The sequence below is a fragment of the Staurois parvus genome, unplaced genomic scaffold, assembly GCF_062004578.1.
Source record: "Staurois parvus isolate SC_StPar_1 unplaced genomic scaffold, SC_StPar_1.0 ptg000969l, whole genome shotgun sequence".
NCBI classification, from domain to species: domain Eukaryota; kingdom Metazoa; phylum Chordata; class Amphibia; order Anura; family Ranidae; genus Staurois; species Staurois parvus.
In genome coordinates this window covers 207417-232681 of record NW_028318765.1, presented here as the reverse complement: position 1 = coordinate 232681, position 25265 = coordinate 207417, and the positions used below count along the sequence as shown (strand labels likewise).

Below are 25265 nucleotides of genomic sequence, written 5' to 3'. Positions count from 1 at the left end.
AAGTGTTATTTCTTCAGTGTTGTCACACGAAAAGATAGAATATAATATTTATAAAAATGTGAGGGGTGTACTCACTTCTGTGTCTCATATGTCCATTCAATTTGTTTAGAGTCCATAGAAAGAAGCACTCCGACCTTTCGACAAACACAGACTGAACATAAAATATGAGTTTAGGAACATAACAGAGACCCCCATTTAATAATCATTGTGTTGCCTTCACAGGCTAATTGAATTAAAGTTACTTATATGGGACATGTAGTGTACCACTGCCATCTAGTGGCAAACGTGTATGGCAGTTCTCCTCTGGATATGTAAGCTCTCAGACAGGAAATGACTCTTGGTTTAGGAAGCTCGTCAGCCATTTTAGACTTCTATTAACTGTGGATGCAGTGTGCTTGCTTCTCTCCCAAGGGGCTTGAGACATCATCACCTTTTCACCTATAAAATAAAGTTGGATTCTTTGGTAGACAACACAAGCAGTGGGCTTCTGTTTGCTGGAGATTCTGACAAGGGTTTAGCTGTCCGTTTAGAGCCACACATAGTCAGTGTTTTGAGAACGGAACAGTGAAAAGGTGAAGCGCAACAAGCCTGGAGATAGGAGTCACTGCACAGACAGAATGAGTCTAAGATCAGGAAGACAGTATAAGGCTGAAGATCAGTCACCCGGGACACATCAAGGCAGGGAGAGCATGCCAAGTGTCCAGCAAGATGATGCACGCTCACACTCATCTAGATCAGCAAGGTCCAGTCAGATTTCATCAGCAAGTGCCCTTTTAGCCAGAGCTCGCGCCAAAGCTGAGGCAGCTCGTGTTCAGCTAGAATTCGCTGAGAAAGAGGCCACCGTTATGAAGGAAATTGCTGAGAAAGAAGCCGCAGAGGCTGCCATTATAAAAGAAAAATCAGAACAAGAAGCAAAGTTGCATATTCTTCAGCGGCAGAGGCCGCAGCTTATGCCGAAATGGAACGGTATGGAAGTGGGTCTATCCACGAAGGCCCATATGTGCCTGAGAAACCCCTCTCCTCAGTAGAACGCACAAGGGAGTATGTCCAAGAACATTCAAGCAGCAATGCAACAAAACAGTTCCCTAATCCAGAGTCAGCTGAATCTAAACCAAGACCAGCAGAATCCCTGAGTGTACAAAAACAAACCAATCCAGAATCAGCTGAATCTAAACCAAGACCAGCAGAACCCCTGAGCGTACGAAAACAAACCGATGAGGCCAGCAGTACCAGAGCGATTAAAAATGAATCCTTAGTACAGCAATCCAAACACCAGAGTACACAAGATGTCACTAAATATCTTATCCGTAAAGAAATGGTTAATTCGGGCTTTCTCAAGTTTGATGGCTGCCCTGAGAATTACTGGGCATGGAAGTCTTCTTTGCTGTATGCAGTCAAAGACTTAGGCTTATCAGCAGCTGAGATGCTGGACCTGATGATAAAATGGCTTGGGGCGGAGTCAGCAGAACATGCAAGAAGGATGCGCAGGGTACATATATTTAACCCTCCAGCAGGACTTGATATGGCCTGGCAAAGGCTAGAGGAAAGATATGGATCACCAGAGGCAATTGAAGGTGCTCTAATGAAAAGACTTGAGTCTTTTCCCAAGCTAAACAGCAAAGACAACTTGAAACTGCAAGAGCTGGGTGATATTCTTTGGGAAGTCCAGTGTGCCAAAGAAGAAGGCTATTTAAGAGGACTTGCACATTTAGATACCGCCAGCGGTACTAAGCCAATAGTGGAGAAACTACCTCACAACCTGCAAGAAAAATGGGTGAGTGTTGGAGCCAAATACAAAGAACAATATGATGTCCCCTTCCCCCCTTTCTTTGTGTTTTCTAGATTTGTACAGCAGCAAGCAAGGATCCGGTGTGATCCCAGCTTTTCCTTCATCACCAGCAGTCAAGTGCCAAAGGCAGAAAAGCCACTTAGATCCTACAATAGGACTTCAGTGATCGCCCACAAGACAACGGTTCCCCCTGAGGACCCAGGCTGTCCAAGCAGCTACAAGGTAAACACCTTAGAAGGTCCTGACAGACTTTGCCCACTTCATAAAAAGCCCCATCCTCTAAACAAGTGCAAAGGGTTCAAAAGTAAACCCATCAAGGAAAGGATAGCCTTTCTTAGACAAAACGGCATCTGCTTCAAGTGTTGTGGATCCACTAAGCATCTAGCAAAAGACTGCAAAATACAAGCGGATTGCTCAGAATGTGGCAGTAACAGACACATCACAGCTTTACACCCTGATACATTGCATCAACCACTAGAGGTCGCTGAAGAGCAGAAAGATGAGGGCAGGGAGCAAAAGGATAATTCAGCTACCCCAGTAATGTCCAAATGCACTGAAATCTGTGGTGACAGTACAAGTCCACGCTCATGTGCCAAGATCTGCCTAGCAACAGTGTACCCCACAGGGAAAAAGGAGAAGGCAGTTAAGATGTATGTAGTTCTGGATGAACAGAGTAACAGATCACTGGCAAGGTCAGACTTTTTCGATGCCTTCAACATTACATCAAGTGCTATCCCATACACCCTAAAGAAATGTGCAGGAATGATAGAAACTTCAGGAAGAAGAGCTACTGACTTTACTATTGAGTCTCTTGACAAGAGAGTCCATCTCTCACTTCCCATTTTGATAGAGTGTGATATGATACCGGATGATAAAACAGAGATCCCTTCACCAGAAGTAGCCCGTCATCATCCTCATCTCAATTCAATATCTCACCTTATTCCAGCTATCCAGACAGATGCCTCTATTCTACTTCTTGGGAGAGACATTCTACAAGTACATAAGGTACGCTAACAAATTAATGGGCCCTTTAATGCCCCCTATGCCCAAAGACTTGACCTAGGGTGGGTCATAGTAGGAGAAGTTTGTCTAGGAGCAGTACATCGGCCTGACAGTGTCAATACGTCAAAGACATCTGTGCTACTGAATGGACGCACATCCCTTCTAAGTCCATGCCAAAACAGCTTTGTTGTGAAAGAAACCCTTAACATCCCAAAACCATACTGTGACTTTCCTTCTAGTTACAATAGAGACATTAGTAGTGGCATGGAGTCTGACACTTTAGGGAACTCAGTATTCCAGAGAACAAAAGATGACGACAAACAAGCAATGTCTATAGATGATCGAGCTTTTCTCCATATCATGGATAAAGAGACTTTCCAAGATGAAAACAACAATTGGGTAGCTCCCTTACCCTTTCGCACACCAAGGTGTTACTTACCCAGTAACAGAGAGCAGGCCTTGAAGCGCCTGAACACACTATGTAAAACCTTGCAAAGAAAGCCTGAAGTGAAAAAAGACTTTACAGAATTCATCAAAAGGATGCTTGATAATAATCATGCTGAAGTAGCACCATCACTGGATGAAGGTAAAGAACACTGGTATCTGCCAATGTTTGGCGTTTACCATCCACACAAGCCAGACCAAATAAGAGTTGTGTTCGATTCCAGTGCTCAACATGGAGGTGTTTCATTGAATGATGTACTACTGAGTGGGCCAGATCTAAATAACACACTTCTGGGTGTCCTCTTACGCTTCAGGAAAGAACCTATTGCTTTCACAGGTGATGTACAACAGATGTTTTATTGTTTCCTAGTGAGAGAGGACCATCGTGACTACCTGAGTTTCCTGTGGTACAAGGATAATGACATAGCTAAAGAGGTGACAGAGTACAGAATGAGAGTACATGTTTTTGGTAACAGCCCGTCTCCTGCTGTTGCCATATACTGCATGCGCAAAGCTGCCCAGAAAGGTGCAGAATGTTATGGTCAAGATGCCAAACACTTTGTGATGAGACATTTCTATGTAGACGATGGACTTGCTTCAGCTAACACACCTGAAGAAGCAGTCGACATTCTCAACAAAGCAAAACAGATGCTGGCAGAGTCTAATCTGCGACTACATAAGATTGCCTCTAACAGCAAACAAGTCATGGAAACTTTCACCGCAGAAGATAGAGCTAAAGATCTCAAAGACCTGTGCCTGGGAACAGACACCCTTCCTTTACAGAAGAGTTTAGGCCTAAGCTGGGATCTAGATAAAGACTGCTTTGTGTTTCAGTTTTCTTTAGCAGAAAAGCCATTCACAAGAAGAGGGATCCTATCCACTGTGAACAGTCTTTATGATCCTCTCGGGTTTGTAGCACCAGTCACCATAAAAGGTAAGGCCTTAGTTCGTGAACTGTCAAGTGGAGAAAGTGAGTGGGATGCCTTACTTCCACAAGAGAGACTCCATGAGTGGGTCCAATGGACAGAGTCTTTACAAGCTTTACAATGTCTTCAAATATCCAGATGTTATGTTCCTGTTTCATTGTCACAGGCCTGCAAGAGAGAACTATACATCTTTTCAGATGCCTCCATTATAGCAATAGGTGCAGTCGCTTACTTGAAGGTAAGTGATGCAGGAAATGTCTGTCATGTTGGATTCGTAATGGGAAAATCCAAACTGAGCCCTAGGCCGGCACATACAATTCCACGCCTAGAGTTATGTGCAGCTGTACTAGCGGTTGAACTGTACGAGCTAGTGAGAGACGAGATAGACCTAAGCCTAGATGCTGTGAAATTCTTTACAGACAGTAAAACAGTTTTAGGCTATATCTGCAACACTACAAAGAGATTCTTCTTGTATGTCTCCAATCGGGTGAATAGGATCAGACAAACAACCTGTCCAGAGCAGTGGTTCTATGTACCCTCAGAACAAAATCCTGCAGATTATGCTACCAGGCCTACACAGATAGCTTGCCTTCAGAACTCTATATGGTTCTCAGGTCCACCTTTTCTGTATCAGACAGCTGTAGATAATCCTGATGACAACAATGTTTATCCTTTAGTGGATCCTGAAGCTGATCCTGAAATTAGGTCAGAAGTAGTAAATTTCAGTACTAAAGCCTTTGACACCAGACTACGGCCGCATTGTTTCGAAAGATTTTCCAACTGGAAGAGACTATGCAGGGTTATAGCAAAATTAATTCATGTTGCCAAAAGCTTCCAAAAGAAAACTAATGATGATCAACCCGGAAGCTGGGGAGTTTTCCATGAAAGAGTCAGTTTAGAAGAACTTTCACAGGCCAAAACAGTTATAATTTCTTCTGTACAACACGCATGTTTCAGACAAGAATATGACTGTATTGAACAACAAAGGACACTTCCAAAACAAAGCCGTCTTACAAAACTGAGTCCCTTTGTAGATCAAGATGGACTATTGAGAGTAGGTGGCCGTGTATCCTTTGCCACGCTGCCAGATGAGGAGAAGCATCCTGTCATCATTCCTCATGATCACCACATTGCAACATTGATCGTAAGATATTATCACAACCAGATAGTTCACCAAGGGCGCCACATAACGGAAGGTGCAATCAGAGCTGCAGGTTTCTGGATTCTTGGTGGAAAACGTCTAGTGTCTGCAATCATTCACAAATGTGTCGTGTGCCGTAAGCTCAGAGGGAGATTGGAAAACCAAAAGATGGCAGAGTTGCCAAAAGATAGAGTCAATCCTGAACCTCCCTTCACTAGTGTGGGTGTTGATGTGTTTGGCCCCTGGGCAGTTGTAACACGACGAACTAGAGGAGGCAGTGCTGACAGTAAACGCTGGGCTGTTCTTTTCACATGTCTTTCTACAAGAGCAGTGCATATAGAATTGGTTGAGTCCATGTCGGCATCCAGTTTCATTAAGGCTCTAAGAAGATTCTTTTCTGTTCGTGGTCCAGCTAAGTTGATTCGCTCTGATAGAGGTACTAACTTTGTAGGAGCATGCAAAGAGCTGCATATATGCTCAAATGATACAGAACTTCTAGACTATCTTCAAGACAAAGGATGCACATGGATCTTTAACACTCCACACTCATCTCACATGGGAGGTGCTTGGGAGAGATTAATAGGTGTAGCTAGGCGCATTTTAGATGCAATGTTACTCCAAGCAAAACCTACTCGTTTGACTCATGAGACTTTGAGTACTTTCATGGCAGAAGTTATGGCTATCATTAATGCAAGACCTTTGGTACCACTATCTACAGATCCTGATAATCCTACAGTTCTTACGCCTGCCATGCTCTTGACCCAAAAGGTAGACTCTTTATCGGCCCCTTGTGGGGACTTTAGTACAACAGAACTTCATGTAAAGCAATGGAAACAAGTCCAATGCCTGGCTGATACGTTTTGGAAGAGATGTAGGAGAGAATACCTGTGTACCTTACAAAGTCGCAAGAAATGGACTGAGACCAGTCCCAACGTCAAATATGGAAATGTTGTTTTATTGAAAGATTGTCAAGAAAGCAGAAACAACTGGCCTGTGGGAATTGTCACAAATACATTGCCAAGTAAAGATGGTAATGTCAGAAAGGTTGAAGTCAAAGTGACAAAACAAGGGACTGCTAAAGTGTATACTAGACCAGTTTCAGATGTCATTGTTCTCCTTTGAATAGCATTTCTGTTGTGTAGCTGGCACAATACATAGCAGAGAGCTCCTCACTGATAGCGTTCAGGCTAGACATTCGCCATTGAGTTAAATTCCATCCTGTGGATTACAATTGGGGTTGGAGATAGTTTGGCCTTGGGCGGCTTCTCCAATCCGAAGATGGGTTTATGGACTAAACTATTTCTTCATGTGGGCCATAAGCTTGAAGTACCATAGCCAAAAGACCCTGATATGTTGTGGACTCATGTTTTAGTTTATGTTACCAATTTAGGCCGGAATGTATTTTCTTATGTGTACAGTAGATATGCATGGGTAGTGATATAATATATTATATCAGGCAGGGAGTGTGTTGCCTTCACAGGCTAATTGAATTCAAGTTACTTATATGGGACATGTAGTGTACCACTGCCATCTAGTGGCAAACGTGTATGGCAGTTCTCCTCTGGATATGTAAGCTCTCAGACAGGAAATGACTCTTGGTTTAGGAAGCTCGTCAGCCATTTTAGACTTCTATTAACTGTGGATGCAGTGTGCTTGCTTCTCTCCCAAGGGGCTTGGGACATCATCACCTTTTCACCTATAAAATAAAGTTGGATTCTTTGGTAGACAACACAAGCAGTGGGCTTCTGTTTGCTGGAGATTCTGACAAGGGTTTAGCTGTCCGTTTAGAGCCACACATAGTCAGTGTTTTGAGAACGGAACAATCATGGAGCACGTTTTTCAATCTAAGAAGTCTGTTTCACAAGGCTTTGTAAATGGAAATTCTTCTGTATACATTATCCCATTAGTTTGGTTTCAGGTAGCCTCAAAAACAATTGAGTACTGACGTGATACTTTTTTTATTTGCACTAACATATAATTTTGAGGGCAAGCTTTCGGGGTAGGTCCCCTTCTTCAAGGTCTAAGCAGTACTATTACAAAGTTTTAGCAGAATGTTAGAAGAGATGTGGGGGATGAGAAAAAAAAAAGAAGAAACACAAGCCTAGGGTTAGACTAGAGATAAGACACAGCAAAGCAAAAGCAAAGACGGGGGGGGGGGGGGGAGAACAACACTCACAGAGGGAGTCATAAAAATGTTGGATAATGATTGAGGAATCCCATGTCCAAATTAAGGCCCTTATCTTTGTGTCAAATAGAATTATCATTCTTAGTTCAAAAGTTTTTCTTTCCTGAATGGATTTGAAATTTCCTTTAAGAACTAAAACATTGAGGTCTTCCATCATAACAGAGCATGGAACTCTTCTGAAAGAAATATGCCAGCAACCACCAATACTAGCTTTCAGACAACCCCCCAACCTCAGAAATAAACTAATCAGTAGGAAACTTCCTTCTGATTATGAGGTCACAAATAATGGAAGCAAACCCTGCAATAAAAAACGCTGCAAACTGTGCAACCAAATCAATCCATCAAAAAGTATCAGACACTCAAAAGGGATCTTCAATATCTTTGGATCAAACAGCTGCACCTCTAGTAACGTTGTGTACCTTATCCAATGCAAAAAATGTAGCAAAGGCTCTTATGTTGGCGAAACAGGACAGGCATTGCAAACAAGGATGAATTTGCACAGACATACCATCAAGGAACATAAAGAAGATGACTTTTGCACACCTGTGGGACACCATTTCGCACAACCAGACTACATTATGGAAGACCTCAATGTTTTAGTTCTTAAAGGAAATTTCAAATCCATTCAAGAAAGAAAAACTTTTGAACTAAGAATGATAATTCTATTTGACACAAGATTTTGGGCCTTAATTTGGACATGGGATTCCTCAATCATTATCCAACATTTTTATGACTCCCTCTGTGAGTGTTGTTCTCCCCCCCCCCTTCCCCCCCAGTCTTTGCTTTTGCTTTGCTGTGTCTTATCTCTAGTCTAACCCTAGGCTTGTGTTTCTTTCTCCTTTTTTTTTTTTTTCTCATCCCCCACATCTCTTCTAACATTCTGCTAAAACTTTGTAATAGTACTGCTTGGACCTTGAAGAAGGGGACCTACCCCGAAAGCTTGTCCTCAAAATTGTATGTTAGTGCAAATAAAAAAAGTATCACGTCAGTACTCAATTGTTTCTGTCGCAAGTGCACTAATACGGCTACAATCACCTCAAGCAGGTAGCCTCAAAGAAGCAATAGAAATTTTGACCAACAGTGAGAGAGCACATAGAGGCAGATCACACAAAACCCGACATACAATTGTTTATTGAGGAACATGAAGGCACAGTAAGGATCCGGGTAGACAAGTGGGTTGAGTCAAGTACAGTACAGTGATCTGGGCAACCATGTATGGCACATCAAGGGTACAGGCCAGCACACATGGCAGCAATTGCATCCAGCAGGCACTTAGTCCAGAGTCCAGCACCACAAGCAATAGACACAGCATGAGTTCAGGGACTGACCAGTCAGCAGCGACCGAAACTCAGGAAGTCCAAGCAGTGTGGCAGGGGCAAGAAGGTCTGGCGGGCAGAGATCCTTTGTAGGCACATCACGGGTCCTCAGACAGCAGTTGCAGGAAGAGCAGAGAGGAGTCCTAGTGTCCAGGAAGCCACATAGACAATATGGATCTACAAGTCCCAGCACTTTAGAAAGCGAAGCACAGCCCATACGGAACTATCTGTCTCAGCAATCTGTGCATCTTCTAACCTTCTTCTAGGAAGTATGCAAGGCACAGGAACTCCTAGGTTAATTAGGCAGGTAAACTGAATTCTTTACACACTGTTGAGTTCAACAAAACACACAAAAATATCACATTTTTTTTTACTTCCATTGTACAGTGTGTCTATCCTTCCTTGTCCCATCCCTAGTCACCTTAAGCCATCCATTACAGTCACTTTACTAGCTTTTATTGCTACCCCATCTTTTCTCTCCCCTTTTTTTTTTTTCCTTTTGCACCTTAGGCCTCATACTGATTGGACGTTTTTACAGCTGCTCCCAGGGGTATCTGGTGTTTTTTTTCCTGCCTCTAAACTCCTCTGCATGTTAGCCTATGTATCTATGCACACATAAACTTTCAGAGATGTTTAGTGGCTGAAAAGTTTAGAGGCAAGAAAAAACCCACTGCCAGTGTATCCAGGAGCAGCAAAGTTTTACCAGAAAAAAAAAGTTTGATGTGTGTAAACGAATGGCATGTTTAGCACTTGAGCGTTAATTAATTTCAATGGACAGAATACATTATTCTTGCTAATGAAATGAATTATTGTCCAAACGCTTGGCATGGCTAAATGCGCCTAAACTCGTTACACACTTTTACAAATGTCAGGCTTGTTTTCCAAAACGTTGCTGCCAGGAGGAAGGAGAGTTAAGAAAATGTCCAGTGTGCATGAGGCCTTAAAATCAATTGTGCCTCCCCCTAACATTACATTTTCTATACCCCCTATATTCCAATTCTCCCTCCCTCTTTCCCCTAAATATCAACATAATCATTAACTCCAGTAGGTATATTAGTTAACCAGCTTCGAGTGTGGTTGGAGGGAGGGATAGAAGGAACTTTTCCCCTTTTTATCTGCCATGATTTCATGTGTTTCTCATTCTTTCTGTTCCCTCTTAATCACTGGTCAACACACTTTTTCTGGCATAAGGTATTCCAATGGTTTTAAGGTCATTTTGGGCTGGCATCAGTTTTTGTCTATCACATCAGGTTTTTGAGATATCAAATATTGCATTTTCAATAAAAACAGCAAATTTATGCTCATATACGAATAGCTATACAGGCATACATACAAGAATAAGACAAGATACAATAATAATGAAACAAACATTTAATGAGCCGTAGCACAAAGTTGTGAGCGACTGCATATCAATGTGAGTGAATGCATATTACCATGTAAGAATTGAATTGTGAAAATAAGAAAAATATGTACAAAAAGGTCATTCACAATAGTGATGTTACATCTGCATAAACGACTTCTTCTTTGACGATCTCCGATGTACATCTTGTGGAATGTCTCCCATCAAACTACATCACCAATCTGGTATCCAAATACCACCCAAAACATACTCTCCTCTCCTCACAAGACCTCCTGCTCTCTAGTTCCCTGGTCTCCTCCTCCCATGCTCGTTTCCAGGGCTTCCCCCATCTTCTGGAACTCTCTACCCCAATCCATCAGACTATCACCTACTCTACTTTCCTTTAGGCACACTCTGAAAACCTATCTGTTCAGGGAAGCCTACCCCGCCCTCAGCTATAAATCCTGTATAATAATAATAATAATCAAGGACCATCAGTAATCTGCCATCATGTTTGAGTCCCATCAGCCTTGGTAACGTTCTTACATAACTTTAATGTCTTAATGAAAGCGTTCACCTTGCTCTTCGCTCACGTGACCCATGTTCTTTGGAAACTGGGCCAAGTGACTATGTAAGTAGTGAACCTTAATGCTCATTCTACATCCAAGTGCTTGGAAACTCAAGAGCAGCTCCTCCACAATCTTTCAATAGTTGTCCGCTTTCCTGTTCCCAAGGAAATTCCACACCACATTCCAAGCTGTAGCCTCTGCCGCAGTCATTGTTGTAACAAAGTGTGGATCCTTGATGAGTGTTTTTATTTGAGGGTCATCAAATATTCCTGCCTTTTCCTTCTCGGCACTGAGACTTGAAAATGTTGAACATATAAAGCTGAAGCAGTCTCCAGTGTGATCAAGAGCTTTGACGAATTGCTTCATTAACCCAAGTTATATGTGCAGTGGGGGAAATACAATTTTATTCCTATCAACCAGAGGCTCATTCTTGATGTTCTTGTCACCAGGCGTCCAAACTGATTCTTGGTGGCCAGTTCTTTTTAACCCAGTGTTCTAATGTAGCCCTACTGTCCCAGTAGCACAGGAAACAAGGGTATTTGGTGTGACCTCTTTGCTGACCCAGCAGAAAATTAACCATTTTCAAACCAACACAAACTACCCATCCATGAACATGCTATAAAAATACAGCACTAAATTTTAACACTAAATCAGTCACTGACTCGCAACAACTTGCAATCATAAGTGACAAAGTTAATTTCGGGTAAAATCAATGAAAAAGGGGTATGCCAATAGCATAAACATGAGATGTGATAGAGCAAATCTGAGATCAGATTTGGAATCAGCACCCTGAAATTAGTCCAAAAACAGCTGCAAAAGTCCAGGCCAGAATTGTTTTATTTTTTTTGTTGGCCAGTGTTATGCTTTATCTGACAGATGGAAGGTCAGAGGGAATGTAACTTTTATATTTGGGCTGTCTGTTTAGAAACCAAATGATTATCTAGATATTTTAACAAAATGTGTTATTTGATCCCAATAGTATTCATTAATACATTCATTAGGTAATAGTATAATCTTTGGAGTAAGGTTTTTTTTTATCGTTTTAGCCAAAATCAGATTTAATCAAACAAATTAGGAATTGACTTTTGATTTTTTAGTTAATTTGTAAGGCTGTAACTCACTAACTGTCACTGCTTACCACATACCCTAAATAGGATTTTCTACAATGTGTACTCCGTTTCAGCATAGAGTGCCAGATAGCCTGTTTCTTTTAGGTACTTTGGTGAGGATCTTTTTTTTTCTTTTTCCTTTTCTATTATTCCCCCCCCATTAAGGTCCAGTCTACCAAAACCCAAACCGTCCCGAAACTATGTCCTACAAAGTCCTGAACAGTGTAAACAGTGTATCAAAGAGGGGACACGTCTTATATCAGATGCATAAAGTCAAAGCCGATATCATTTTGTTTCAATAACTGACTTTTTTTAGACTTGAAAACTAATTCTATACCATCTTGCTATAACAGATAGTTCTCTAGATGGTATCAAAGCCAAAAATCTAAAAGACTAGCATTCCACAAAACTCTTTCAGTAATTGTGATAGACTATCAAGTCGAACCTTTAGGATAGTATTTTGTGAAATTTATTTTGTGGGTATTAGGTTTACTGTAGCCAATTGTAGCTGTCTTCCAAACATTAATCAAACTAAAGCAGCCACAGGACTACTGTTAGAAATCACAGGGTCCTGTACAGCCCCCCCCCCCAAAAAAAAAATCAAAACAATACTTTCACAAAAAATACATTCATTATTAGTGGACACAAACACAGCATAACTTACAAAATTACAGGAGGATACAGTACGAGGGGGGGGGAGCAGGAGTGTGCAGTACAGGGGGGGGGGGCAGGAGGGCACCATACAGGGGGGCACAGTACAGGAGGGTACAGTAAAGTGGTTATGAGGGTACAATACAGGGGAATGGTAAGCAGACACAGTGCAGGGGGTACAGTATTGTGGCAGTAATGTATAATACAGATATGGTCTCCTCAAGCAGAGCTGCACAGGGAAGCTACTGTTTACATTTAATGTAAAACTGGAATGACGTCTCCCCCTCTACCTTCCCTTCCAGATTGTCTTTCTCCATTCCCGTACTTTGCAGGGGTTAAGGAAGAACCTGAGGTAAAGTATCCTATTATTGCTGCTGCTTGTTTGGGTGGGATGTTTATTGTGTCGGGCACATGAAATGAATAGGAGAGGAGGGTCAGCAGGGATTGGTGCAATACATGTCCTGCCCACACAAGCAGCAGCAGTAGGAAGATGCTCCAGCTCTGGTTCTTCCTTAGCACCTGGAAAAAAATGGGGGGGGGGGGGGCTGAGAACCTTGGAGTAGGGAAGAAGTAGAGAAGAACTGTAGTGAAACTGGGGGATCCTGGTCTGTATAGGAATAAACAAGGGGGTAGGATTTTGCTGGTATGAGGGAAGGGGGAGGAGAGGTAAATAGATGGAGGTCAGGGGAATGGAAAGGGATGGCCAGGGATGGGCATAGGGAATACTGCCAGCTGATGAGGAATAGCCACAGTATAATTAAATCAAATGGGCTAACTGGCAGTGAGAGGGGCTGATCTACACTGAATATTAAAGATGTCTCTGTGAGTGCAGGGAGGGGGATTCTGGTCATCTGCAGTGCTTGTGTCAGGGCAGGAGCCGAGGAACGGACAGGCAGGCCTAACAATGTAACGCACTGGCTGACGACAACCACCACCCACAGACCGAAGTCCCTCAGGGCACGGAGTCTAAGTCCCAGGCTGCCCTTCACCAGGGCCCCTGATGGTGGGGATGGACTTGACGCAGCCAGGAACCAGGTCGCGGCCCCCGAGACACCTCAGCTGCGGTAATGGCGTGTAGCTGGTGGAAGAAACAAAAGAGTAGTCAGACAAGTCGGGGTCAACAACAACAGGACAAAACAGTACAGGACAGCAGACGAGAATCAAAGGTCACAAGCCGGGTTCAGCAACAGAGGGTCAGATCAAAGGAGATTACAAAGAATAGTCAAGTCACAAGCCGAATCAGAATACCAGGAGAGTCACGAGAGTCAGAACAGAGTAATAGTAACACAAAGACACAAGACACAAGTGCAAAGAGCATGTGCGGGCCACAGGCTTATATGTCGTCAGCCACGCCCCTCTGGGGGGTGGACCTCAGAGACCTGAAGGCATAAAAAGGATTCCCATCATGCACAGCAGAATCCAAGATGGACGCCAGCACATGGAGTAACATAACCTCAGGGAAAAGGTAGGACCTTGACAGCTTGTGCATGGGACACACACACACCCCTGTGTGAGGGTGGAGTGCCTCCAGAGAAGAAGCAGATAGATGAGGAGGGAGGGGGAGTGAACTGGAGGGACTATTGTTGGGAAAGTGTCAGGAAGGGAACTCTGGCTGGCCGGGGGGGATGAGGCTGTAAATTAGTAAAATTGATAGATGTCAGCAAACCTCGCTGAGGGAAGGGAGTCGGGGATAACAAGGATCCGAGATATAGTGAAAGCAGTGTGACAGGCAGAGGTGGATGCATCTGTGTGAGGATGAAAGAGAGCAGGACAAGACAGTGGGTGAGGTGGGGTGTAAGATGTCAGGGAGGGAGAGAACCATGACAACAGCTGGAGATGTAAGAAACAGATAATGGAACTGACATGTAGTACTAGGAAATGGAAAAGAGCTGGCAAAGCGAGGGAAACTGTTGCCAGAAAACCGCAGGAAAGAAGCTTCAAAGACCCCCCCCATACACCTAGGGCCCCTGGGCATTTCTCAGAGGTGCCTGTGTGCCATAGGAAGAGACCGGTAAATTACATATTTAGCAGCCCTTTCCCCCACTCTCAAATCCTGACATATCCCCCTGTGTTCCTGCAGTGCCCGGGGGGGGGGGTGTTTATGGGCACACAAGGGAAGGTCATATGGTCATATGTGGCCCAGACAGTGAGGCGGATCAGTGCAGTGTGGCAATTACCAAAAGACAGTCTTTCAGCTGCTGGAAGGAAAGAGAGACACAGTGCATCATTTCAGTAATTACCACAACACATTGATCCGCCTCCCTGTCTGGGCCCTACAGGAGGACCAGTGGTCCCCCACATAGGCAGCCCTGCTACCTAGTTGTGAGCTTTTCTCACTTTGCTGAGGAGATGCTATTTGAAATAATTAAAAAAGCTTTTAGACCACTCCAGTGGTCCAACTATAGTGCCGAATTAGTAGAAAGCCCTTAAAGTGATTGTAAAGGCCAAAGGTTAGGCATTTTGGTAAAAAACCTTCAGTGTGCAGCTCCCCCCAAAGCCCCCCCCCTGAGCCCGATCTCAATCCAGTGCTGTGCACGAGAGCCAGAGCCAAGACTCCCTCGGGTCTCTCTTTCCTCATTGCCTGAGAAACGGCAGCAGGTGTGAACAGCCAGTGAGGAGAAGGGGGGGGGGTGAGCAATGCCCTGTGTGTCCCATAGACCCATAGAGGCAGCTCTGGAGCGAACACCCACAAGTGCCCTCAGAGCAAGCAGCTTAATTTGGGGGCACTCGGCATGGGAAGGAGCCAGGAGTGATGGCACAATTGCACAGAGCAGGTAAGAACTGATGTGCGTGTATATATATTGTAACCGCTTGCCGACCATCCACAGTACTTATACTGTACCAGGGTGGCACCTCTGCGCAAAATCACATATATATATGTATATGTGATTTTGCAAATCCGGGTAGGGAGCGCGCGCCCGCCCTACCTGTACTGCCGATCGCGACCATGAGTGTAAATCACCGGGTCCCGGCCGGTGATTACCCACTGGAGCCTGGTGATTACCGGCAAACACCGACAGGGAGGAAGGCTGCATTGTTTACAATGCAGCTCTCCTTCCTGTCAGTTTGGGCACACTGCTCAGGATGGCTGAGCACAGCCGTCCCGATCAATGTGCTTACAGTGAAGCACACACCCCCACCCCCTAGTAAAACACTTCCATCACACAGTTAACCATTTGATTACCAACAAATATTAACCCCTTCCTCCCCAGTGCCATTAGTACAGTGTCAGTGTCGGTGTCATCCTTTTTCCATATGGGGTACCACTTATAGGTGGACAATTTTTATTCAAGCGTGCCACTATTTAGACATTTGCCCACCATTAGAAGTGGGTGGATGCAGGGTGGTATATTCTAATGGTGGGCATACCACACAGGTTTTCTGGCAGAGATTTCTTCTCTTTTTTTTCACTCGGCCCACTGGCTACATACAAAAAGAAAAAAAAAAGGACATAGCATATGTACCCAACAAGGACCAATGACATACTGGTACATCACTGGACTTTGAATGGTTATACCAGGATGATGCCTACAGCTGCAGGCGTCATCCTAGTATTGTTTCTTTTCAGCCGTAGATCGGCTTTAAAAGCAATCCTAGTGGCTAATTAGCTGCAGGATTTTTTACAAGCAGCAGGAGACGATGCCGGTATGTAAACAGCGGTTGCATCATACATGTGAGGTATCGCCGTGAACGTCAGATCAAGGGCAGTAATTCAAACACTAGACCTCTGTAAATCTAAAATGGTAGCTTTTAAAGGCTTTTAAAGCGTTGCCTATGGATATTAAATATGTGATTAAAAAAAAAACATGAAAGGGACAGTGTAAAAATAATGTTAAAAAAGCACCCTCGCCCCCCCACGCGCGCGTACACCTGCGTGATCAAGTGTTGACCTTGTGCTGGTATGTAAACAGCAGTTGCATCATGCATGTGCAATATCACCACAAACGTCAGATCAAGGGCAGTAATTTTAGCACTAGACCTCCTCTGTAAATCTAAAATTGTCTATGAATATTAAAAATGTATGTAGTTTGTCACCATTGCACTGGGCATGGGCAGTTTTAAAGCATGTCATGTTTGGCATCCATTTACTCCGCATACCATCATCTTTTATATTTTACCAAATAATTGGCCAATATATTGTGTTTTTGTGCATTAAAAGTAAAAAAGTGTATTTTTTGCAAAGTACTATGTGACACAAAAAATTGCAGCACCCACCATTTTATTCAATACTGTGTCTGCTTTAAAACAAATATATAATGTTTGGGGGTTCAAAGTAATTTCCTAGCAAAAAATACTGTTTTTTTTCATGGGAACAAAAAGTGTCAGAAAAGGCTTGGTCTTCAGGTGGTCAGGTGAATGATGTGTGGCATAAACTTCTAATGCCCCCACCCCACATAATGACCCCTTTTTTGGAAAGCAGACACCCCAACCTATTTGCTGAGAGGCATGTTGAGTCAATGGAGGAATTTGTTTTTTGGAAAATGACAATTTTTTTGTACACAAACCTTTCTCTTAAATGATTTATTGCTCACACATGCCATGGGTATATGTGGAATTACTCCCCAAAATACATAAAATACATTCTGCTACTTCTCCTGTGTATGGGGGTACCACATGTGAGAGACTTTTTGGCAGTCTAGCCAAGTACAGGACCCCAAAAGCCAATAAGCACCTTCAGGTTTTTAAAGGGCTTTATTCCCTCATTATACTTCCTGACTACCTATCACAGTTTCTGAGACCCTGAAATGCCAGGATAGCACCAAATGGAAAGTAGACACCCCAAAGAATTTGATAAGAAGCATGGTGAGTATTTTGCAGATCTTGTTTGTTGCCTCAAGTTTTTGGAAAATGAAGAAAAAAAAACAAAAACATATTTTTTCTTTTCTTTTTTTATATTTCAAAACCTTGTGAGAAAAAATGAGATCTGCAGAAATACTCACCATGTCTCTTCTTAAATTTTTTGGGGTGTCTACTTTCTAAAAAAAGGGTCATTTTGGGGGGTTTGGTGCTATCCTGGTATTTCACGGCCTCGGAAACTGTGATGGGTAATGAGGAAGTTACGCACTTCAGGCTTTCAAAGTGGTCATTGGATTTCAGGCTCCTGTATGTGGCTAGGCTGCTAAAAAGTCTCACACATGTGGTATCCCTATACTCTGTAGAAGTAGCAAAATGTATTTTGGGGTGTAATTCCACATATACCCATGGCTTGTGTGAGAAATATATAATTTAAATGACAAGTTTGTGTAAAGATGTTTTTGCCATTTTACAAAAACTTGTGGAAAAAAAATAAATCTTCCAATATGCCTCTCAGCAGATAGCTTAGGGTGTTTACTTTCCGAAAAGGGGTCATTTAGGGGTGTTTTTACTGTGCTGATATTTTAGCACCTCAAGATGTGATAGGCAGTCAAAGTGAAAGCTGTGTATATTATCTATACCATAGATGGTAGATGCTATAACTTTTACACAAAGCAATCAATATACACTTATTGGTATTTTTGTAACCAAAAACATGTAGCAGAATACATTTTGGCCTAAATTTATGACTAACTTTGAGTTTGCTATATATTTTTTATAGCCGAAAGTAAAAATATTCTTTTTCTTTAAAATTTTTGGTCTTTTTTTGTTTATAGTGCAAAAAATAAAAAGCACAGGTGATCAAATACCACCAAAAGAAACCTCTGTGTGAAAGAAAGGACGTAAATTTAGTTTGGGTACAGCATTGCATGACCGTGCAATTATCAGTTGAAATAGCGCAGCGCCGAATAGCAAAAAGAGGCCTGGTCATTAAGGGGGGTAAATCTTCTGGATGGCAAGTGGTTAAAAAAAAAAACAAACCTTTATAACCACTTAAAAGTAGTACTGAGAGGGATTTTTATTCAACAAGGAACTAAGGTAGAAAAGGAAAGAATAGCCACAATTACCAATACTTTAAATATGCTCAGTGAGTTGCAAATTAAACATAAACTTCCATCCCCATCATTTTTTTTCGAAATTTCAACTACAGGATCAAGATTAAGAGAGAAGCTCTCTCTTTGAAACTAAATTGGCCTTACATAAATATAAATTTAGTCATTGGCAGAACTACCAGCTAGTGGGGTCGCAAAAGCAGGGTGGCTAGCTGCCATTGTAAGGAGTGTCTGTTACATTCTCTCTTACACCATCTAGCCACAGCACTGACAGCCCTCTCCGCCTCATAAGGATGGGATAGAAGACACAGACAGCTGGTTCTGCTCCTCCTCCTCCCGCCCCTGTACTCTTGTGTGTGCCCACACTCCAATCCCTGGCAGCACTGTGCTTACAAAGGGGATGAGTGTGAGGAAAAGCCCAGCAGCGGGCAACAAGATTGTGGAGGATATGCAGACTGCATGAACCTCCTGCCTTCCTTGAGTGAGTGACTGAAGAGACCCCGCTCCCTTCTTTCTCCTGCCTCACTAATGTAAAGGGGAGATCTGTAGATTGTAATATAAGGGGGACTAAGATGTAAGGAGGGCTCTGTGGACTCTAATGTAAAGGGTAACTCTCTCTGCCCCCCATTCCATCAGAGTCCACATAGCCTCCCCTCACATCAGAGTCTGCAGAGTCACCCCTTTACATCAGCGTTCGCAGAGCCTGTACCCTTATATAAGAGTTCACAGAGCCCCCCCCCCCTTACATCAGTGTCCACTTAATTTCACTGTAAGGGAGAGATCTGTGGACTCTAATGTAGAGGGTAACTCTCTCTGCCCCCCTTTCCATCAGAGTCCACAGATCTCTCCCTTACAGTGAAATTATGTGGCCACTGATGTAAGGGGGGGCTCTGTGGACTCTTATATAAGGGTATGGGCTCTGTGAATGTTAATGTAAAGGGGTGGCTCTGCAGACTCTGATGTGAGGGGAGGCTGTGTGGACTCTGATATAAAGCAGGGGGGCTCTACAGACGCTGATGTAAGAGGGGGGTGCTGCTGACTCTGATCTAAGGAGGGGCTCTGTGGACTGTGATCTAAGTGGGAGACTCTATGGACTCTGATGTAAGGGGGCTCTGCTGACTCTGATGTAAGAGAGGGGCTGTGTGGACTCTGTAATGGGGGCTGTGCAGATTCTTATGTAAGGGGAGCACTGTGGACTTTGATGTAAGGGGGGCACTGTGGACTTTGATGTAGGGGGGCTCTGTGAACCCTGATTAAATGAGAATCCTGGGAACTATGATGTATGTTGGGGTAATAGTTATCAGAGACTCCATTATATCAGAGTTATCCTTTACACCAGAGTCTGCAGTGTTCCCCCCATTACATTAGAATTCCCTCCTTACATCAGAGTTTTCAGTGTTCCTCCTTAAATCAGAGTCCCCAGAGTTCTGCCTTACATCAAAGTCTGCAGAGTCCACCCTTACAGTGTAAGGGAACTCTGCAAGTTCAGTTATAAAGAGGAACTCTTTAGATGTTATTTAATTTCCCTAGCAGTCTGATTATGTCAGTATTTCTGTGTGGAAAGCGGTACTTTTTTTGCATGGAAATATGTTGTTTTTTTATTGTAGGCCTGTAATTCTTAGGAATAACTCACTGAAATCTGTCCGAACAAGAGTCTAGTAAACATCCCGGGTATGATAAAATTTGAAACACAAAATCATAAATTATAATTAATAAATAATCATAAAAAATAATAATATAATAATAATACATTTAATTCAATAATGTAATCAAACCAAAAACACTGAAATTTTAAATAGAGCGCCAAGTTCGCACATCACTGAGCTCAGTTGCAGAATCGTTTTCAGTGTCTGATGACGAATTTCCCCACAAATCATCACTCAATTCTGCAAGTGGTTCTAATTTACTATCGCTGTTTTCTAGCTGGTCTAAAACCGCTTTTGACCTAAAGGGACGCTTTTTGGATGCCATGGACGTTTCTCAGTTTCCAGGCAGAAAGAACAGTAAAAATGCAGGCAGGGCAGGGCACAGGAGAAAGCACTAGGGACAAAATGTATGTGAAATAGTTTGATACAGTAATGTTATACTATGAGATTTTAGTGTATTGAGTGAATGTCACATTTTTTAATTTCCCACCGGTTCCATCCCCCGTACGTCCCGACGCTTGCAGGGACCGGAAGACGGATGCCGGCATCGGCCAGAGGAGATGGCCAGGGACACTGCAGGGGGAACATCGCAGGAGCGCAGGACAATGTAAGTACTGGAGGGAATCCCTGAGCAATGATGCAGGGTAATCCTGAGTGTAACTCGGGGTTACCGCAATTCTACCCAAGATGGAAGAAAGGGGGCCTACTGCAGGACTATAATAAAAGGACCTGAGACAGAGTAAAGAGCCCTGGGATTGGTGAAAAGGGCCCCAGGCTCCAAAGGGAAGGGCCCCGACACCAGAGGTCAGGGGGGCTCTTCATGGTTTCTTGCACCGGGGCCCTGAAGGTTCTAGTTACACCTCTGAATTTAGTAATAAAAATAATAAAGTTTTTGCCTGGGTTCTCCATCCAAGGTGCTCAAACATGCTTATAGCCTATCTTTAAACGATACGATCACCTTTGGGAACATGTTACATGTTCCACCCCATGATGCGCCCACACATCATTCATTCACGGACTTCTGTGAATGAGTGAACTGCAAGTCCCCACAGCCTTAGCAGCTGTTGGCTTGTAGTTTTCATTGAACTACCATGGCGATGTGGAACTGTGGCGTAGTGTGATATACGAGCAAGGAAATATTCTGACAGGTCTGCAGGAGACCTGCATGGCATCAGCGATCTACTGATCACTGGTGCAATGCTTTCCAGGCTCCTGTAGACAAAAATAATAAATGTAAATTTTTTTTATACCTGCAAAAAAATGGGCATTTGCTATTTTTGTATAAAAATTCTGAAATTGTCCCTAATTCTGAAACCATTTTCTCGCCCTCAGCGATTCTACATGCATTTTAGGACCCTTACAAAGAGTTGTATAACATTCCTGAGCAAACTTATTCAGGGGCTACTAAATCACAAGAAGAAATTATTGCAGTTTATAGTAAAGATACCTCATTACCTTCCTTAGATGTAGAGACAATTTCCTCTTTGGAAACACTATTCACCAAAGAGAAAATTGTGCAAGCTATTAAAGAGGTTCTCTAGTCACCATTTTAAAAATTTGAAGTCAGCAGCTAAAACAATTGTAGCTGCTGAGTTTTAATAATGGGTAGGAATGCCCGCTGCAGTCCTAGAAGTCGCTGATCGTCACCATTACTAGTAAAAAAAAAGATTCCAGTATATATACAGCCATTTGTAGACTCTATAACTTTCACGTAAACCAATTAATTTACATGTATTTGGATTTTTTTTTTTTTTAGCAAAGACATGTAGCAGAATACATTTTGGCCTAAATTTATGACATTTGATTTTTTTTTATTTTTTCACTGGACATGTTTAACCACTTTCCTATCGGGCACTTATACCCCCTGCCTTACCAGGCCAATGTTCAACTTTCAGCACTGTCGCACTTTGAATGACAATTGCGTGGTCATGCAACATTGTACTCATATGAAATTTTTGTAATTTTTTTCTCACAAATATAGCTTACTTTTGGTGGTATTTACTTGCTGCTGGGTGTTTTTATTTTTTGCGCTATAAACAAAAAAAAAGAGCAAAAAATTAGAAAAAAAAACAAGTTTCTTTGTTTCTATTATAAAATTTTGCAAACATGTAATTTTTCTCCTTCACTGATGTGCGTTAATGAGGTTGCACTGATAGGAGGGCACTGATGGGCACGGATAGGCGGCACGGATGATGGGTACTGCTGCCATGGATTACTGTTTTTGGACATTGTGTTTGTATGTTAAATACAGCTGTACACGTTACTTATGCCTAAAGTAAGTTCAAGTATATGCATTTGTGTAAGAAAATAATATTATCAGATGAAGCTGTACACATTTTCAATTTTTACTGAACACATAGCCAGAAATTGTTTTTCAGTAGGTATTCATCTTAATTTTATTCTTTGTATGTAATTCTGTATTTTTTTTTTTCACACAGGAGTCTGTTATGTCTGTATGGTTGATGTTCAGTGACATGTCTGCTGCACCATTAACAGTCTATGATCCTCTGGAATTATCATTATCGGTTGTGTCATCAGATGACCATATCTTATCAGTTCATCGACCAGTGGTGTCAGCGCACTCTTGGTCCTTGCCTGTGTTAATTTTTGAGAGTCCAGGTGAAGGGCCCCTGCTGCGTACTTCTCTTTACTTGCCAGAGCGATGCAGGAGAGATTCTTCAGGATTGCTCAGTGCTGGCTATGTTCGGGTTATATTCCCAAGAAATGTAACTCATGGTGGTGGATATCCTGGAAATGACATATTACAGAGTGACAGTGATCTGACTTCTAAGGATAGTGACACAGTCTTAGCCGTTAATAATGTTATTCCTGATACAAGTGACATAATACTAAGAAGTGATAACACAGTTGCTGAAGATGATGAATCGCTTTCTGGCATTGACGATATTGTCACAACACGTTGGGGAATACCTGGGTTAGAAGAAGGACTCTATGGGCTTCTTGCCCTTTTTTCTTTGCTAACTCTCCTGTTTTTTATTAGTTGTCTGACTTTTATAAGGAGACACAGAAAAAAATCAGCACCAGAGGGTCCTGGAAATCCTGAGGCACCAAACTGGGTATGGCTGGAGGGGCCTGAAGCTAATGGTCCAAGGTCCCAGGGAGCAGCACATGATGAAGAGGAAGAAAGAGAACAGTGGGAAGGAAGAGAGACAGGACCTCAAAGCCTCACCAGTACATTTCACCCAGTGAAAAATTCACAAGGGTCTGAGACTACTAGTGGCCATAACTCTCATATTGGCTCGTTCTCTCCACCTGCAAGCCATTCAAGAGCCTGCTTAGAAGCTAAAAAGCCGGAATTGCCTTCTTTAAAATCAGTAATCCCACAAGGAGATAGAAAAATAGAAAGAGGACCTGATGATCCCTCTGTGCGTTCCATTTTGGTAGCCAGTGAGGAAGATATCATGTGGGTATGCAAAGACATGGGTATGAGGGAACCTCAGGAAATCCTGAGCTACATGGAAAGAATCAGAAGCGAAACAACTCATCAAGGAGAAAGAAGGAGAGAGGTTACAAGAGTTATAGGAATGGATGTAGCAGGCACAAGTATTCGAAGATTGACTTAATGTCAACAATGTCCTGAGAGATAAAACCTGCTTTAGACTCTGGTAGTAGCATATGTATTTTCCTTTCCAGTGTTATGTGAAAGAGCTTTGAGATTCTACATTTCCTAGTGTTATTCAGCCAACCTTGAGGGTTCTGAAACAAACCATAATTTTAGTACTCATATCTGGAAAAGTTAGAGGTTCTTCACTTCACAAAAAAAAAGACAATTCTCTGTCCAGGGATCCAGCGCCATCCTCATCCAGGCCGGTACCTTGCAGGTCTTTGGGTCCCCTGGGATCGGCAGGTTTAGTGTGGGAAACTGGCTGTGTCTCCATGTGGCTTCACAGCCAGCTTCCCACTGTGCAAGTGCAAGCTGTGCTGTGTGAATTTTCCAGCAGCCTTCTGGGACCTGTGACATTTCCCAGAAGGCTGCGGTCAGGGAGGGGGTTGCCGAACTTCCAGTGGAATTGCCTAGGCAAACTAGAAGTGGATGAGGGTACCTATCAAAATTAGGAGCCCGCTCCCCCCCAAAACGGAGCAGGAGGAGGACATAAAGTGGAACTTCCCCTTTAGGTTGAAATTCCACTTTAACTATCTTAAGAGACAAACTCACCACATTTTCATGAAATCTCATGCTGAAGATTTGCATTTTGTATTCTTGCAAGAATGAGGAAGAGTGGTGAAATGTATATCAATAGGTTCATCTAATTCAAGGATCTCCAGACTAATTAGTACAAGGGTCACATCATATATTTTACAAATGTAAGAATAACATTTAAATAAATTAATATGTTTTACTTGTAGATATTTTGTAATCAACAGGATATGATTTAGAGCAACCGAGAAAGAACTGAAGTAAAACAAAGCAAAGAAATTCCAAATAAACTTGAGCCATTAAAAAAGGTTGACCAATAATTAAATTAAGTTACAGCAGAGTCCACCTTAGCTGGCCTGCAGAGCACAGAACAGCAGGACAGGAGACAGATCAGGTTCAGAAGGAAGAAGCAGGCTGTGGCAGTGCTGATGGGGGAGAGAAGCATCAGTGTCCCCATCAGAGTCCGTCCCCCCCCACATCAGTGCCTCCATCAGTTTTCCCCCTCTTATACCAGAGTCCTCCTTACATCCATGTTCCCCCTTTTTATCATGGTCCCCATCAGAGTTCCCCTTAGCACTGTAATTCGGTTAAGCAGTGGAGGGGGACCTATGCTTCTGCGCTGGTTATTGCAGTGGTAGGGGTTGGGTGCTGTTGAGGAGATGTGCATGGACTGTGCACATCAGATGTTTGGTTTGGGTCGTGGTTTCGTGGTTGGAGACTGCGCACATCAGCTGCCAGACAGATAAAAAGCCTAAAGTTTGGAGCCTAAAATATATATATATAATCTACAGTCAGGTCCATAAATATTGGGACATGGACACAATTCTAATATTTTTGGCTCTATACACCACCACAATGGATTTGAAATGAAACTAACAAGATGTGCTTTAACTGCAGACTGTCAGCTTTAATTTGAGGGTATTTACATCCAAATCAGGTGAACGGTGTAGGAATTACAACAGTTTGCATATGTGCCTCCCACTTGTTAAGGGATCAAAAGTAATGGGACAATTGGCTTCTCAGCTGTTCCATGGCCAGGTGTGTGTTATTCCCTCATTATCCCAATTACAATGAGCAGATAAA

At 42.7% G+C, this 25265-nt stretch overlaps 1 protein-coding gene across 1 annotated transcript in view; it reads left to right on the top strand.

The window, feature by feature from the left end:
* LOC149441590 (transmembrane protein 132A-like) overlaps window positions 1-25031 on the top strand; it is a 555893-nt gene extending 530862 nt beyond the window's left edge. Inside the window, exon 11 of the mRNA XM_089657142.1 lies at window positions 22462-25031. Coding sequence (XP_089513268.1) covers window positions 22462-23607 — 1146 coding nt within the window. The 3' untranslated portion in view covers window positions 23608-25031. The remainder of the gene's footprint in view (window positions 1-22461) is intronic.
* The last annotated feature ends 234 nt before the right edge of the window (window positions 25032-25265 follow it).